This window comes from Oncorhynchus gorbuscha, linkage group LG09 (genome assembly GCF_021184085.1).
Source record: "Oncorhynchus gorbuscha isolate QuinsamMale2020 ecotype Even-year linkage group LG09, OgorEven_v1.0, whole genome shotgun sequence".
Taxonomy (NCBI): domain Eukaryota; kingdom Metazoa; phylum Chordata; class Actinopteri; order Salmoniformes; family Salmonidae; genus Oncorhynchus; species Oncorhynchus gorbuscha.
Window position 1 is genome coordinate 73,555,011 of NC_060181.1, and position 15,930 is coordinate 73,570,940.

The following is a 15,930-nucleotide window of genomic DNA, read 5'->3' on the forward strand; positions in this document are numbered from 1 at the left end:
TATTCCTATTCATGGAGGTCACCGGGTGCAGTTGGAGAAAATAGAGAGGGAATAATATATGAAAGAAAGAGGATGACGATGTGTCTCCAGACGTAATGGTTTTTCTGAAACAGACAAAGCTACCTTACATAAGTCAAAGTTAAGTAACATTTTCTGTTCAGAAACATGACATTATCTTGACTTCTCCTTTCCATCTGAGCTTTCACACCCACACACCAATCCATATTCATGTCTACCACCTACACACTCGCCTCAAACAAACCTTAAGAGATACACTGTTACACAATACTAATAACATAGATACTGTATATTCGAGAACAGCTACAGACCTTCATGACACTGGCTCTACCATCCCTAGTACCAAATCTATAAGTGCAGGTCTGGTATATTCCACCGAATTCCTTGCAGAAATTATGGACAGATTAGTAAAGACATAGAATTTCTTTACGTGAACAAGGCCATCATAATATAAATAGACAAACAGTGACCTGCCCCGGGAAATTGTAAGTGCTGTTATTGTGAAGTGGAAAAATCTAGGAGCAACAACGGATCAGCCGCAATGGTAGGCCACACAAGCGCACAGAACGGGACCTCTGAGTGCTGAGGTGCGTAAAAATCGTCTGTCCGTCTGTCCTCGGGTGCAACACTCACTACCGAGTTCCAAACTGCCTCTGGAAGCAACGTCAGCACAATAACTGTTCGTCGGGAGCTTTATGAAATGGGTTTCCATGGCAGAGCAGCCGCACACAAGCCTAAGATCCCCATTTGCAATGTCAATTGTTGGTTGGAGTGGTGTAAAGCTTGCAGCCATTGAACTCTGGAGCAGTGGAAATGTGTTCTCTGGTGTGATGAATCACGCTTCAAATCAAATCACATTTTTTGCCACATACACATGTTTAGTAGATGTTATTGCGGGTGTAGTGAAATGCACCATCTGGCAGTCCGACGGACAAATCTGAGTTTGGCGGATGCCAGGAGAACGCTACCTGCCCCAATGCATAGTGTTAACTGTAAAGTTTGGTGGACAAGGAATAATGTTCTGGGGCTGTTTTTCATGGTTCGAGCTAGGCCCCTTAGTTCCAGTGAAGGGAAATTTTAACGCTACAGCATACAAAGACATTCTAGACGATTATGTGCTTCCAACTTTGCGGCAACAGTTTGGGGAAAGCCCTTTCCTGTTTCAGCATGACAATGCCCCCATGCACAAAGACCTCAACCCCATCAAACACCTTTGGGATGAATTGGAACGCAGACTGCGAGCCAGGCCCAATCACCCTACATCAGTGCCTGACCTCACTAATGCTCTTGTGGCTGTAAGAAAGTCCCCACAGCAATGTTCCAACATCTAGTGTAAATCCTTCCCAGAAGAGTGGAGGCTGTTATAGCTGCATAGGGGTGACAAAGAGGGGGAAATGATGTAGAGAAATATACTCCAGAAAGTCTTTAAATTACTTTAGTTTATTCAAAGAAAAAAAACCTTCAGGAAAATACAGGACTTCCTGTCATACATAGAGAGGACATAAATTAGAGTAGCATGGCAGAAACACTGGAGAAAAACACCCAAGCCTGACTGACATCCAAGCCTGCAGGAAACGGACTGTACATCACTACAATGTCCCCACAACGCTGGATTAATGTTATGGGAACATCTGGAAAATTAAACATTGCAAGTGTATTCTTTATTGTGTTGTGAGTTGGTTATTTGAGCGAGAAAAACAATGCCATCATTTAGGATTATTGACTAAAATAACGTTCAATACAAAACAAGCAACAAAAAAACATAAATATGATGCACATTAGTGTAACAAAACATTGCCTCTGTAAACATTTCCATTTTCTCGACCTAACGTGAGCATTATAATATTCAACCACTGCAGAGTACATAAACTTACAGAAACCATTATTAAGCTTCTTAACCAAGTTAAAACTTAAGAATACAAAATGCTTCAAGTGAGATCAACAAAGTGGTTTTGTAATTTAAAGAAAAACATTTAATGTTGCCATCTTAGCACTTTAATAAAAATGTTAAATCAGCAAGCGACTGCTTTTCAGATTGCAAAAATGTTCAATCTTTTTCCATGAATAAGAATATCAATAACCATAATCTTAATAAAGTAACTTATGCCTCATGAAGGCCTTGATGCAACCAGAAAGACATAGTGGGTCAGCATTGGGAGGCTATTAAACACACACATACAGCATTGGGGTTCGCTCTTCAAAAGGGTTTCTTTTTCCATATACAAGAAGTTGGCTCGTGAAACAATTCTGTGACATGTCATTTACAATGCCTTTCCCACAGCTCTACACACATAATGACATGACTGTTAGTACGAGAAAGACCCAACTCGGAGATCATTGACCCACTGTCGGACATATAGTCAGTGTACAGAGTCTGTCCACTTGGGTGAAATAGCTTTGATCCATCACCACCATTAAAACACAGTTGTGTTCTGTGGGAAAACAATATAATAGCCTGTTGTTGATGTTTTTCTTGTTTGTCACCATGGTCAACGAGGGTTAGATACACCACTGTTGTTGGAGAGCCGTAGCAGGGGATATTGCAGTTAATTGAATAGTCTTCTTTACATATCTGTACAGACTATAGCTTTTAACAGTGAAAAAAAGGATTCAGCCCAAAGTGGGTTTCCGTCATGAACACCGTCAGACGAGAGCTGTACAATCACAATGGTCAGGTCACCTGTGTTCTGGCTCCTGGTGACCAGACTGCTCTCCTCTCATTTGAAACAAGTTGTTTTGTATTGTATTGCCTTCCATTGATTGACAAGCTGACATTGCACAAGATGGACAAACGTACCGTGCTCAAGACGACTTAGCTAAGCGTGGTCATGTTGTTTACAGTTACACTAAGGACTAAGCCCTGTTGGTGAATAAGGTTGATTAGGCTACTGTGAGCATACTGGCTCCACAGAAAACTACTATAGCCTAGCATCGTCTCAACTCAGAGCTGCTCCCTCTCCAGCTCTGATGCACTTTAAAACATTGAGTTTGTGAAAGGAAAATCAACATCTTTAATAGCGGAGCCTTCATTTAGTATTCACTTGTGTTACTTTGAAATTGAACATCGAAATCAATCACTTGTGACAAGGAACACAAATAAAAGTCTCATGCCTTCGACTACCACACAGTATACTTCTTTCTACATTCTTGACACTTAGTGCACTGCATTCATGAAAAGATACAAATGAAAAACAAAAAGCTGAAATATCAAAAGAACAATAAAACACCGTTTTGTTCTATCCACTGACTAGTTAGTCCATTGAGTTGTGCTGACCATGTGTAACCTTTCTGCTACAAAAACGTACATCAACACCCCTCCTCTCTCATCTATTGGCCCCTTTACAACCAACCAACCAACCAACCAACCAACCAACCAACCAACCAACCACACACACACACACACACACACACAAAAATACTATCACCTTACCCTTCTCCTCCACTCTCTTTTATTATATCTGTCTATTCACATCCGGACCATGTCCTCCATCCTGGACCCTCTGATGGTCCAAGCCGGATCACCGAGGGATCCACTACCATGACCACTGAAACTATGGATGAGATTAAATGACATTTTATTATACATAGACATGGTTTCCTTTTCTAACCCACCCACTCTCTCTAACTCCTAAAACACTTCAATGTGTTGTGGGTTGGAATAAAATCAAGCAAACTGGAGACTGTGCAAATGTGATTTTAGAAAATAAGGTCAAAGAAATATTAACTCCACATAGTTTCACTTTTTTTAGGGAATTTATAATAAAAAATACTAGTCTGAAGTCCATCCGGATAAAATCATTTTCTTTGACCGCGCCCATTAAAATACTGTAGCTCTCTTAACTCTATCAACACACAGTCCAGCTGAGTCCTCTCAGATACTACCAGATTTACGGTAAAACGCCTTTGCCCCTTCCACCTTCTGTCATCATGGCATCGAACAAATTGGCTCCCTTGCTCGGCTTCTCTACTCCCGCCTCCTCCATGACTGACAGCTTCAACCCCCTCCGCCCCCTTGCAGTCAGAAATCATTGTACCAAACAGAAATACATTTACATACACTACTGTAGCATTAACACTGTATGCTCCACCCCTGCTCCTCCCTCGCTAAGGAAAAGGGTGGGGTGGAAGGGGGTTCCTGAAATACGAGCAGAAGATGCAGAGAGTAGTTAGTAAACTTCAAGCCCACAGCACAGTCAGTAACTAGGAACGACAAACACAAGAGGTCACAGGTGTTCAGGGCAACGACCTCGCACAGACGTGTCCACAATCAGTTGAGCAAACCGTTCCCCCTTTATTTTTGTTGTTTTATAATCAATTATCTTAATTTTGAACAATTCTCATATCTGGTATTCACGGCTGGGGAGACGGCATCTGGATGTTGTATGTATCCTCAATATAACATGATGCTCCGGGTCGAAGGTCGTAGCTAAGACGGAGATGGTTGGCTTTTGTCCGTTGGCATCACTGAACGTTGGGTAAAACGCGGTTCGTTGGTTTCCAGTGTAGAGGGGGCATGGTCTTTCTCTACCAGCTGAGCAGAGAGGTACGCCCCAGGGTCATAAAGTACACCTGGCTGGCTCCTCCGGACCGCACCGAGGCAAAGAACACCTACGGATGGAAACACACACACAAACACGTCAATAAATAACTAAACTTAATCAGTGACACATCATCAGTGATACATCATAAAGGCAGGGGTGAACTTTTTACACAGAGATGCATACGACCATCATGTTTTTCTGATTGAGTCATTTACAATCACTGATCCATTGTAACAAAGGAAAGCAAGACGTGTGTCGTAATGTTAATACTTCGTACACAATGTGTAATGGCGGATGGTTGTAAAGTCCATAGAGGTGTGCTCAGGTGTTCCGCAAGGTTCTATTTTGGGCCCACTGTTGTTCATTTTGTATACCAACAACATTGGGGATCTTATTGAAACAGCGGATGTTAGTTTTTATGCAGATGACACTGTTCTTTATTCAAGTGGTAGTAGTTTATCTTTGGCTTTTGAAAATGCTCAAAGAGCATTTAACATCATACAACAATCCAGAATACCATGTGAATGGTATTTTCAAATGTCAGGCATGTTACTAATCATGTCATTGCTACATTGGCTGGACATACTATAGAGCAAGTTAAAGTGCACAAATATTTGGGTGTGTGGGTTGATGAATAGTGTATCATGCAGCCCTCAAGTTCATTACAAACAAAAATGTCTAACACATCATTGTGATCTCTACAGCGCTGTTGGCTGGTCATCATTGACCTTGCGTAGGCTTAAACACTGGTATACACTGATTTATAAGGCCATACTGGGTAAAATACAATTTTTATCTCTGTTCATTTTTAGTCAGGTCGATAAAAAAAAAATCAATTACAGTCCCATTCTCATATGCTTCTAACAGTACCAAAAATTAGAACAGGTCATGGTAGAAATAGTTTTAGTTACTTAGCTCCGTGGTCCTGGAATTCTATCCTGAACATTTAAACATTTGTTGATCTAGTTCTGTTGGTGGAGTTTAAACACTTGATCGGTGTATATATCATAGAAGAGTGTAATTGTTTTTAGGCCAGCTGTTTTTAGTCAAGACTTTCGTGTTTTTAACGTTTAAAAAAAAAAGTACTGTATGTGTGTTTATAGTTTTGTTTAATGTTGTGTTAGTGTATGTAAGTTGTTTCGTTGAAACGTTGTTCCCCCCCTGCTGCTATTGGACCAGGTCTCTCTTGGAAAAGAGATGTTATCTCAATGAGAAAACCTGTATAAATAAAAGGTAAAAAATGAATCATAGGAAAACAATAGTGACAACCATGCAGAGAATTCCTGTATAAGCAGTCAGTAATACAACCCCAAACAATGTATGGTAAAGCCCTAGCTATATCAAACATCAAGAAGTCTAACAACTTCCCAAAAGTATATAAACTATAATACAAAGGTATGTGGACACTCCTTCAAATGAGTGGATTCAGCTTTTAATTTTTTTTTACCCCCTTTCTCCCCAATTTCATGGTATCCAATTGTTAGTAGTTACTATCTTGTCTCATCGCTACAACTCCCGTACGGGCTCGGGAGAGACGAAGGTCGAAAGCCATGCGTCCTCCGAAACACAACCCAACCAAGACGCACTGCTTCTTAACACAGCGTGCATCCAACCCGGAAGCCAGCTGTACCAATATGCCGGAGGAAACACCTTTACCTGGCTACCTGGTTAGCGTGCACTGTGCCCGGCCCGCCACAAGAGTCGGAATTCAGCTATTTCAACCACACCCATTGCTGACAGGTGTACAAAATCGAGCACCCAGCCACACAATCTCCATAGACAAACATTGGCAGTAGAATGGCCTTACTAAAGAGCTCAGTGACTTTCAACGTGGCACTGTCATAGGATGTCACCTTTCCAACAAGTCAACTAGTCAAATTGACAGTTGACCTGGGCAGCCCTACTAGAGCTGCCCAGGTCAACTGTAAGTGCTGTTACTGTGGAGTGGAAATGTCTAAGAGCAACAACGGCTTAGTCGCGAAGTGTTAGGCCACATAAACTCACAGAACGGGGCCGCCGTTTTTCAACAGGACAATGACCCAGAACACACCTCCAGGTTGTGTAAGGGCTATGACCAAGAAGGAGAGTGATGGTGCTGCATCAGATAACCTGGTCTCCACAATGACCCAACCTCAACACAATTGAGATGGTTTGGATGAGTTGGACCTCAGAGTGAAGGAAAAGTAGCCAACAAGTGCTCAGCATATGTGGGAACTTCTTCTAGAGTGTTGGAAAGGCATTCCTCATGAAGCTGGTTGAGAGTATGCAAAGCTGTCATCAAGGCAAAGGGTGGCTACTTTGAAGAATCTAAAATATATTTGGATTTGTTTAACAATTACTACATGATTCCATGTGTGTAATTTCATAGTTTTGATGTCTTCACTATTATTCTACAATGTAGAAAAAAATAATACAAAAATAAAGAAAAACCCTTGAATGAGTAGGTGTGTCCAAACTTTTGACTGTTTGGTGTAAATACATGGTCTGCGGTTGGGAGGCCAGTTGGCGTACTGCCAAATTCTCTAAAGCTACGTTGAAGTTGGCTTATGTTGGGGAATGAACATTCAATTCTCTGTCAACAGCTCTGGCGGACATTCCTGCAGTCAGCATGCCAATTGCACATTCCCTCAAAAATTTAGAAATCTGTTGCATTGTGTTGTGTGACAAAACTACACATTTTAGAGTGGCCTTTTATTGTCCCCAGCACAAGATGCACCTGTGTAATGATCATGCTGTTTAATCAGCTTCTTGATATGCCACACCTGTCAGGTGGATGGCTTATCTTGGCAAAGGAGAAATGCTCATAACAGGAATGTAAACAAATTTGTGCACAGAATTTGAGAGAAATACGCTTTTCGTGCGTGTGGAATATTTCTAAGATATTTTATTTCAGCTCATGAAACATGGGACCAACACTTTACATGTTGAGTTTATATTTTTGCTCAGTGTAGTATTTGGTGATTCTCAAAAACACTATATTGGGCTCCCGAGTGGAGCAGCGGTCTAAGGCTACAGACACCCTGGTTCGAATACAGGCTGTATCACAACCGGCTGAGTTTGTCCCATAGGGCAGTCCCATAGGGCAGTGCACAATTGGCCCAGTGTTGCCTGGGTTTGGCCGGTGTAGGCCGTCATTGTAAATAAGAATTGTGCGACTTGCCTAGTTAAATAAAGGTACAAAAATATTAATTTCTACCAGATAAAGAAACTGAAAATTATATTGGGATTTTATAACTAACCAATGAGTGCTTTGGAGTTTTTTTCAACCTCACATAATGTCTGTACAGCTTTCCCATCAGTGAGAGACTATAGGAAATGGGGAAACTACGGCTAGACTAGCTCTCTCCACCAGTTTAGCTGCTTCTGCTTTGTGGTTGGTCCCACTCATCTAACATACTAGCTAGCCGTTGGTTGGTGTGTATAACAGAAATCCAACAGAGGCTAAAAGGTTCCCGAACTTTGATGGCCACTTTAGCCTAATTGCTGTCTGTCTAAAAATACCCTATGTTTCAATGGAATGATTGACCGATTGATACTCAGTGAATGTGGTCCCGAATCTGCTTGGGACACAAGATGAGTCAGCGCGTTGTGACACACTAACAGGAGACAGAGCTCTGAGAGGGACAGAGTTATTAGCGTAAACAGCCCTCAACCTAGGTAATTACCTCCAAATGTATGTGTGTGTGTGTGTGTGTGTGTATGTGTCTGTGTGTGTGTCTGTGTGTGTGTCTGTGTGTGCGTGCCAGGGTTTCCGTTAGGAAAATGTGGCGCCGGACATTTGACAGGCAGCATTTTAATTTACCGGACATTTGAGAAATTTACCGGACCCATATGCATTGGTGTGTAACCTGATTAGGGCGTCCACCCACGGGGCTCAGAATGACAGAAATCACATTTAGAATATGCTAATTCATGTTAACAGAACATGCAAGTCGTGGTCCTTCTGTAGCTCAGTTGGTAGAGCATGGCGCTTGTAACGCCAGGGTAGTGGGTTCGATCCCCGGGACCACCCATACATAGAATGTATGCACACATGACTGTAAGTCGCTTTGGATAAAAGCGTCTGCTAAATGGCATATATTATTATTATATTGAGGATGCAACGATGTGCAGTCCTTACTGAATTATTATGTGCACTTTGAAGATGTTAGAATAACTGTCCATATTTACTTTTCCTCAGCCAACAAGATGAGTAACGAACAGCAAAATCACTAGCCTATGTCAATCTACAATACTAGAAACGTTTAGGCTACCGATTCTATTGGTCAGCTTGTCGAGAAAGAAATAGCCTATTCAAAACAGACTCTGGGACAGGTGTGGGACGGTAGATCCCAAATTCATACAACCAGTGGGTCTAAGTAACATTTTTATTTTATTTATCTGATTTCCTATTTTTTTGTATCGGACAAAAGCCGGTTATTACCGTCCTAAGGAAACACTGGTATATGTATGTGTCTAGGGTCTAACCTTGTCATTCCTCTCACACAGGAACTTGAGTCTCTGGGCTCTCTTGTGCATGAAGACCCCGTCCAGGTGTCCGGTCTCCACAGACCTGATCTCTATGGCCTTCTCCCCCCAGCCCATAATCTGGTTAGAACGTATGTAGGCTACATAGAAAGACAAAGAAGGGGACAGGGGGGTGAGTGGCTGGTATGACAACAGAGTTAACATGTTCAAACACTTAATTAAAGGACCTATTGTGTGAATGTGTATGTGTATTTGTACGTGTGTGTGTCTCCACCTACCCACAGAAGTGGGCATCTCGCCCCACTGCAGCACCACGTCCTTGGTGATGCGTCCATAGGTGTTGACATAGACACCCTCGTCCTCGTAACACACTAGCAGCTCAATGCCATCTGTGTTGGGCAGGATGATGATGGCATGGGACTGGATACTGGTCTGGATCTACAGAGGGAGACAGAGGGAGAAGGGAGAGAGAGAAAGAGGGGGAACCATGTTAATTCAATAATGGTAATTCAATAGTGAAGTTATCCATGGAAAAATAGAGGAAGAAGAGAAGGGGATGAGGGAGGAGAGGATACACAGACACTAGTGTTTATTTTACATGGGTGGGCAGGTAGATGTCGTAGACTGCCCCCGAGTCCACATCAACGGCATGAAATCCGTTACTGGAGCCATAGATGACCTTTAATCTCTGACCTTCCTCCACCGTCAGGTCAACCAGCAGGGGCTTGTGCACCAGGTCACCAAACGACTGCAGGGGGCAAAGGTCATTCACATACAGTAGTGAGTGTCATTGTAGGATTGTCATTACAATTCACAATAGCTGCATAACTGATTGAATAGATGGAAGTGACTAGCTCCCATAGGCATCTTAGGTTTCCTTAATGTTCACCTTGAAAGCCATGAACTTGTGGTAGGGCTTCGGTGCCCATGCATAGACCTCTACCGAGTTCTTCAGGGCCAGAACCAAAAACTTGATCCTCTCGTATTTCACTGGGAAATAAAACAGTTGGGATACATGAGGAAGATGAGGAGCCAACTGATAGGGTTAATTCAGAGCATCCTCAATCATTTTTAATGACAGTATCAAAATCAAATCAAATTTAATTTGCCACATGTGCTACATGCAACCTCACTGTGAAATGTGTGCAAGCAATGCAATTGTAATAACATTTCATTTGATTAATTGTTCAGAAGACTTGTTTTTAAGTTTTCAGTCCCAGTACTATTATTAGTAGGAAATGTAATTCTACCAAAATACTTTTAGCTGACATAATATTACAGTCTTATTATCCTACTCAGAGAAGTGACCGAATTGGGACATGGAGTTTGCTGGGTAGACCGAGGGTATTTCGTATTAGGAAGCAGTTGTGTACTTTCCCACAAAAAAGTATATACGATTCTAAGGCTTAAACTCATGGGCAGAACATAGATGGCCTGACCGACAGCTCTGACAGAGAGGCAGGGTTTCCAACAGCAAATTCAGGACTTTGCCCTGTGACATCACTAATCTGGGGAGATGGAACGTGAGACAGAACATTCTGGTCTCGTCTCTTCCAGGAAGTTCATGTACCTATCATTACAAAACTCTGGACTTTCTCTTCCAGGTCATGACATGACGTGCTGTGCCAGTGTATTATGTACCCTACTCTGGCTGTCTTTAAGATAGTGATTCTAACATAGTGGATGAAGACCAACTGAGAGACAACATTGTTTGGTTCATTTGGAGGGTCATATGAAAAATCAACAGTCTTTGGTGGTTCCTAAACATGTTATGAAGACATGACCATAACATACATTTCTATGAAAAAACGGTCCTAAAAAAAAAAGAATTTTCTCCCCACATCATAACATCCCATCCTTTTAACCCTGCTGGCCAGATGCATGTTGAAGATGGAACATACCAACTTTGTAGTGCACAGCGCCCTCCAGGTCTCCCACAGTGACCCAGCCCTGTTTCTTCTCCACCTCAGGGTCGTTGTGCAGGATCTTGTTCCTCAGCCAGGACAGATAGTAAACACGCAGCTTGTTCTTCTTGCCTGCACGAGACAGGGTCAGACAAGGGGAAAAGTCAAGGGTCTGGGTACCTACAATGCACCTACGATACAGTATCTAAATGTAATGGCACAGGGGTGAAGTTTCCCTTAGGTACAGATCTAGGATCAGCCTCCGCTCTCCAAATCTACCATTAGTGTGGGCCATGCCAAACTGACCCAAGATCAGTGTGTAGGGGGACCTTCATCCTACTTCCATATAATGGGTGGAGAGAGGTTGTTTTATTGTACAAACTTATTGCAATGAATGGAGGTACACAATATATACAAAAACTGTGTGGACACCCCTTCAAATTAGTGGATTCGGCTATTTCAGCCACACCCGTTGCTGTCAGGTGTAGAAAACCCGAGTACACAGCCATGCAATCTCCATAGACAAATATTGGCAGTAGAATGGCCTTACTGAAGAGCTCAGTGACTTTCAATGAGGCACCGTCATAGGATGCCACCTTTCCAACAAGTCAACTAGTCAAAGTGACAGGCATCGGCTGGAGTGGTGTAAAGCTTGCCGCTATTGGACTCTTGAGTAGTGGAAACGTGTTCTCTGGAGTGATGAATCACGCTTCACCATCTGGCAGTCCAACAGACGAATCTGAGTTTAGCGGATGCCAGGAAAATGCGACCTACCTGCCCGAATGCGTAGCACCAATTGTCAAGTTTAGTGGAGGAATAATGGTCTGGGGCTGTTTTCCATGGTTCGGGCTAAGCCCCTTAGTTTCAGTGAAGGGAAATCTTAACACTACAGCATACAGTGACATTCTAGATGGTTCTGTGCTTCCAACTTTGTGGCAACAGTTTGTGGAAGGCCCTTTCCTGTTTCAGTATGACAATGCCCCTGTGCACAAAGCTTGGTCCATACAGAATTTTTTTGTTGAGATCGGTGTGGAAGAACTTGACTGGCCTGCACAGAGCCATGACCTCAACCCCATCGAACACCTTTAGGATGAATTGGAATGCCGACTGCGAGACTGACCTAATCGCCCAACATCGGTTCCCAACCTCACTAATGCTCGAGGCTGAATGGATGCAAGTCCCTGCAGCAATGTTTGAATTAGAGAATTGAATTATTTCTTTCAATTGTGATTGACATTATGAATACTAGGACAGAGGAACTGACAGGGTCTGTATTTTTGCACAACCTGTACTGTATATATTTGACAACACGTTGCAACATAATGGAAAACTGTGTTTGTGAATGTACATTGAGGTTGTGGAAATTTTCAAAGACAAATAACATTTTCGGTGAATTGACCAACAAGTCGTCACACACAACATTCATATTCATCTACTGAGAATGATGCAGTACGACAATGGCTTGAAGGATAAAACGTAAGTATTTCTATCTACGCTAAAAATGGAAGAAGCAACGTCAAGTTGTCTCCACGTCTCATGAGCATGGACTCTTTCTTTCCTTCATTGCAATATGACATCAAACTGACGGATGACACTGCAATCGGTGTGTGTTTCCATCATGGAAATCTTTGTGTGTGTGTGTGTGTGTGTGTGTGTGTGTGTGTGTGTGTGTGTGTGTGTGTGTGTGTGTGTGTGACATGCAATACATGTATAAATTGAGTGTACAAAACATTATAAACACCTGCTCTTTCCATGACAGACTGACCAGGTGAATCCAAGTGAAAAAGATAGGATCCCTTATTGATGTCACCTGTTAAATCCATTTCAATCAGTGTAGGTGAAGGGGAGGAGACAGGTTTAAGAAGGATTTAAGCCTTTAAGACAATTGAGACATGGATTGTGCATGTGCCATTCAGAGGGTGATTGGGCAAGACAAAAGGCACACCGGTTTGCATCAACAACTTAAACGCTGCTGGGTTTTTCACATTCAACAGTTTCCCGTGTGTATAAAGAATGGTCCACCAGCCAACTTGACAGAGCTGTGGGAAGCGTTGGACTCAACATGTTCTTAACGTTTTGGACACTCAGTGTATGACGTCCTACACTAACTGGCCATTTACTCAATTTCCTCTGTTGTGACATCCGACGCAACACTGTGTGACACAGACCAGCGAGCGTTGGATGGTTGCTACAGTCAATTATGTGACCACAGCACAGGAAAGAGAAGCAGGAACCTACAGTCAGACACTATGTCTGCTTTGCACGAACGGTCTCAGAGAGATCACTTAGACCCCTTACGTCTGTGTGCATGTCTGTTTTTCCATCTATCAATCAAATGTATTTATAAAGCCCTTTTTACATCAGAAGATGTCACAAAGTGCTATACAGAAACCCAGCATAAAATCCCAAACAGCAAGCAATGCAGATGTAGAAGCACAGTGGCTAGGAAAAACTCCCTAGAAAGGCCAGAACCTAGGAAGAAACCTAGAGAGGAACCAGGCTATGAGGGGTGGCCAGTCCTCTTCTGGCTGTGCCGGGTGGAGATTATAACAGAACATGGCCAAAATGTTCAAACGTTCATAGATTACCAGCAGGATCAAATCATAATAATCACAGTGGTTGTAGAGGGTGCAACAGGTCAGCACCTCAGGAGAAATGTCAGTTGGCTTTTCATAGCCGAGCATTCAGAGTTCGAGACAGCAGGTGCGGAAGAGAGAGTCGAAAACAGCAGGTCTGGGACAGGTAGAACGTCCGATGAACAGGTCAGGGTTCCATAGCCACAGGCAGAACAGTTCAAACTGGAGCAACAGCACAACCAGGTGGACTGGGGACAGCAAGGAGTCATCAGGACAGGTAGTCCTGAGGCATGGTCCCAGGGCTTAGGTCCTCCGGGAGGGGAGAGGGAGAATTAAAGGGAGCATACTTACATTCACACAGGACACCAGATAAGACAGGATAATTACTACATCAGATATAACAGACTGACCCTAGCCCCCCCGACACCTAAACTATTGCAGCATAGATACCGGAGGCTGAGACAGGAGGGGTCGGGAGACACTGTGGCCCTGTCCAATGATACCCTCGGAAAGGGCCAACCAGGCAGGATATAACCCAATCCACTTTTCCGAAGCACAGCCCCCACACCACTAGAGGGATATCCGCAAACCACCAACTTACTACCCTGAGACAAGGCTGAGTACAGCCCACAAAGATCTCCCCCACGGTACAAACGGACTGGAAGATCACGTCAGTGACTCAACCCACTCAAGTGGCGCATCCTTCCTAGGGACGGCGTGGAAGAGCACCAGTAAGCCAGTGACTCACCCCTCGTAATAGGGTTAGAGGCAGAGAATCCAAGTGGAGAGAGGGGAGACAGCAAGGGCGGTTCGTCACTCCAGTGCTTTTCCGTTCACCTTCGCACCCCTGGACCAGACTACACTCAATCATAGGACCTACTGAAGAGATGAGTCTTCAATAAAGACTTAATCAAGGTTGAGACCAAATCTGCGTCTCTCACATGGATAGGCAGACCATTCCATGAAAATTGAGCTCTATAGGAGAAAACCCTGCCTCCAGCTGTTTGCTTAGAAATTCTTTGGACAATTAGGAGGCCTGCGTCTTGTGACAGTAGTGTACATGTAGGTATGTACGGCAGGACCAAATCAGAGAGATAGATAGGAGCAAGCCCATGTAATCCCTTGTAGGTTAGCAGTAAAACCTTGGAAATCAGCCCTAGCCATGTACGTGTAGTAAATGTGTATAATAGTGTGTGTGTGTGTCGCGCACGTGTTTGAATGTCTGTATTTCCATCTATGTATAGTAACTGTGTGTGTGTGTGTGTGTGTACCTGATATAGTGACCAGGACGTTGAGTCCCTCTAGTACGTCCATCTGTTGGAAGCGGCGTCGGCTGATTAGGGGGTAGACCTTCCCCTGACCGCTACGGTCCAGCAGCATCAGACCACTCTCTGTGCCCACCAGGAGGTTCACTCCTACACACACACAGTTTTGCATTTAGATTGCTGTCACCTGGTAGTGAAGACTAATATTACTGTGATAACTACATAGCAGAGATAATTGTGACCACTCACCCCAAAGTGCTGCACACAGGATCTCAGAGTTAAACCTCTTCTTATACTTGCGGATCTCTGGGGTGTCGCTTTGAGGTCGTGTGTTGACAGGGTTCACATTGACCACGGAGCCTTTACGTGACGGGTCCGCCCTCAGTGCCTCTGCCAGCCTAGCGTCGTTCCCAAAAGCTGCAGAGGACAAGGAAGGGATTCAGTTGGAAATACAAACTGATTATGTATTACTACCATATATATTCAGTTCTGTATATTTAGTATACGTTTCTATAAATGTTCTATATTTAGTATACGTTTCTATAAATGTTCTATATTTAGTATACGTTTCTATAAATGTTCTATATTTAGTATACGTTTCTATAAATGTTCTATATTTAGTATACATCTCTATAAATGTTCTATATTTAGTATACATCTCTATAAATGTTCTATATTTAGTATTCATCTCTATAAATGTTCTATATTTAGAATACATCTCTATAAATGTTCTATATTTAGTATACATCTCTATAAATGTTCTATATTTAGTATACATCTCTATAAATGTTCTATATTTAGTATACATCTCTATAAATGTTCTATATTTAGTATACATCTCTATAAATGTTCTATATTTAGTATTCATCTCTATAAATGTTCTATATTTAGAATACATCTCTATAAATGTTCTATATTTAGTATACATCTCTATAAATGTTCTATATTTAGAATACATCTCTATAAATGTTCTATATTTAGTATTCATCTCTATAAATGTTCTATATTTAGTATACATCTCTATAAATGTTCTATATTTAGTATACGTTTCTATAACGTTTGTTTGGAATAAACGGGTGTTCTCTGGTGTTGCCTCAGAAACACAAGGTTTGTTGACACTGGAGAGAACCCCTCAGATACTGATGGTCGCCCAATAGGA

The 15,930-nt window shown here is 42.5% G+C and overlaps 1 protein-coding gene across 18 annotated transcripts in view; it reads right to left on the reverse strand.

Annotated features, from left to right (window-relative positions):
- Positions 1-1,442: 1,442 nt before the first annotated feature.
- The window catches only part of LOC124044041 (mitogen-activated protein kinase kinase kinase kinase 4-like), a 96,965-nt gene continuing 82,477 nt past the window's right edge, over positions 1,443-15,930 (reverse strand). For all 18 annotated transcript variants that reach the window (XM_046363392.1, XM_046363389.1, XM_046363391.1 and 15 more), the window contains 8 exons: positions 15,021-15,188; positions 14,778-14,921; positions 10,928-11,062; positions 9,916-10,016; positions 9,625-9,774; positions 9,305-9,464; positions 9,027-9,166; positions 1,443-4,626 (listed from right to left, as the gene is read on the reverse strand). In XM_046363392.1, coding sequence (XP_046219348.1) covers positions 4,543-4,626; positions 9,027-9,166; positions 9,305-9,464; positions 9,625-9,774; positions 9,916-10,016; positions 10,928-11,062; positions 14,778-14,921; positions 15,021-15,188 — 1,082 coding nt within the window. In that variant the 3' untranslated portion in view covers positions 1,443-4,542. The remainder of the gene's footprint in view (positions 4,627-9,026; positions 9,167-9,304; positions 9,465-9,624; positions 9,775-9,915; positions 10,017-10,927; positions 11,063-14,777; positions 14,922-15,020; positions 15,189-15,930) is intronic.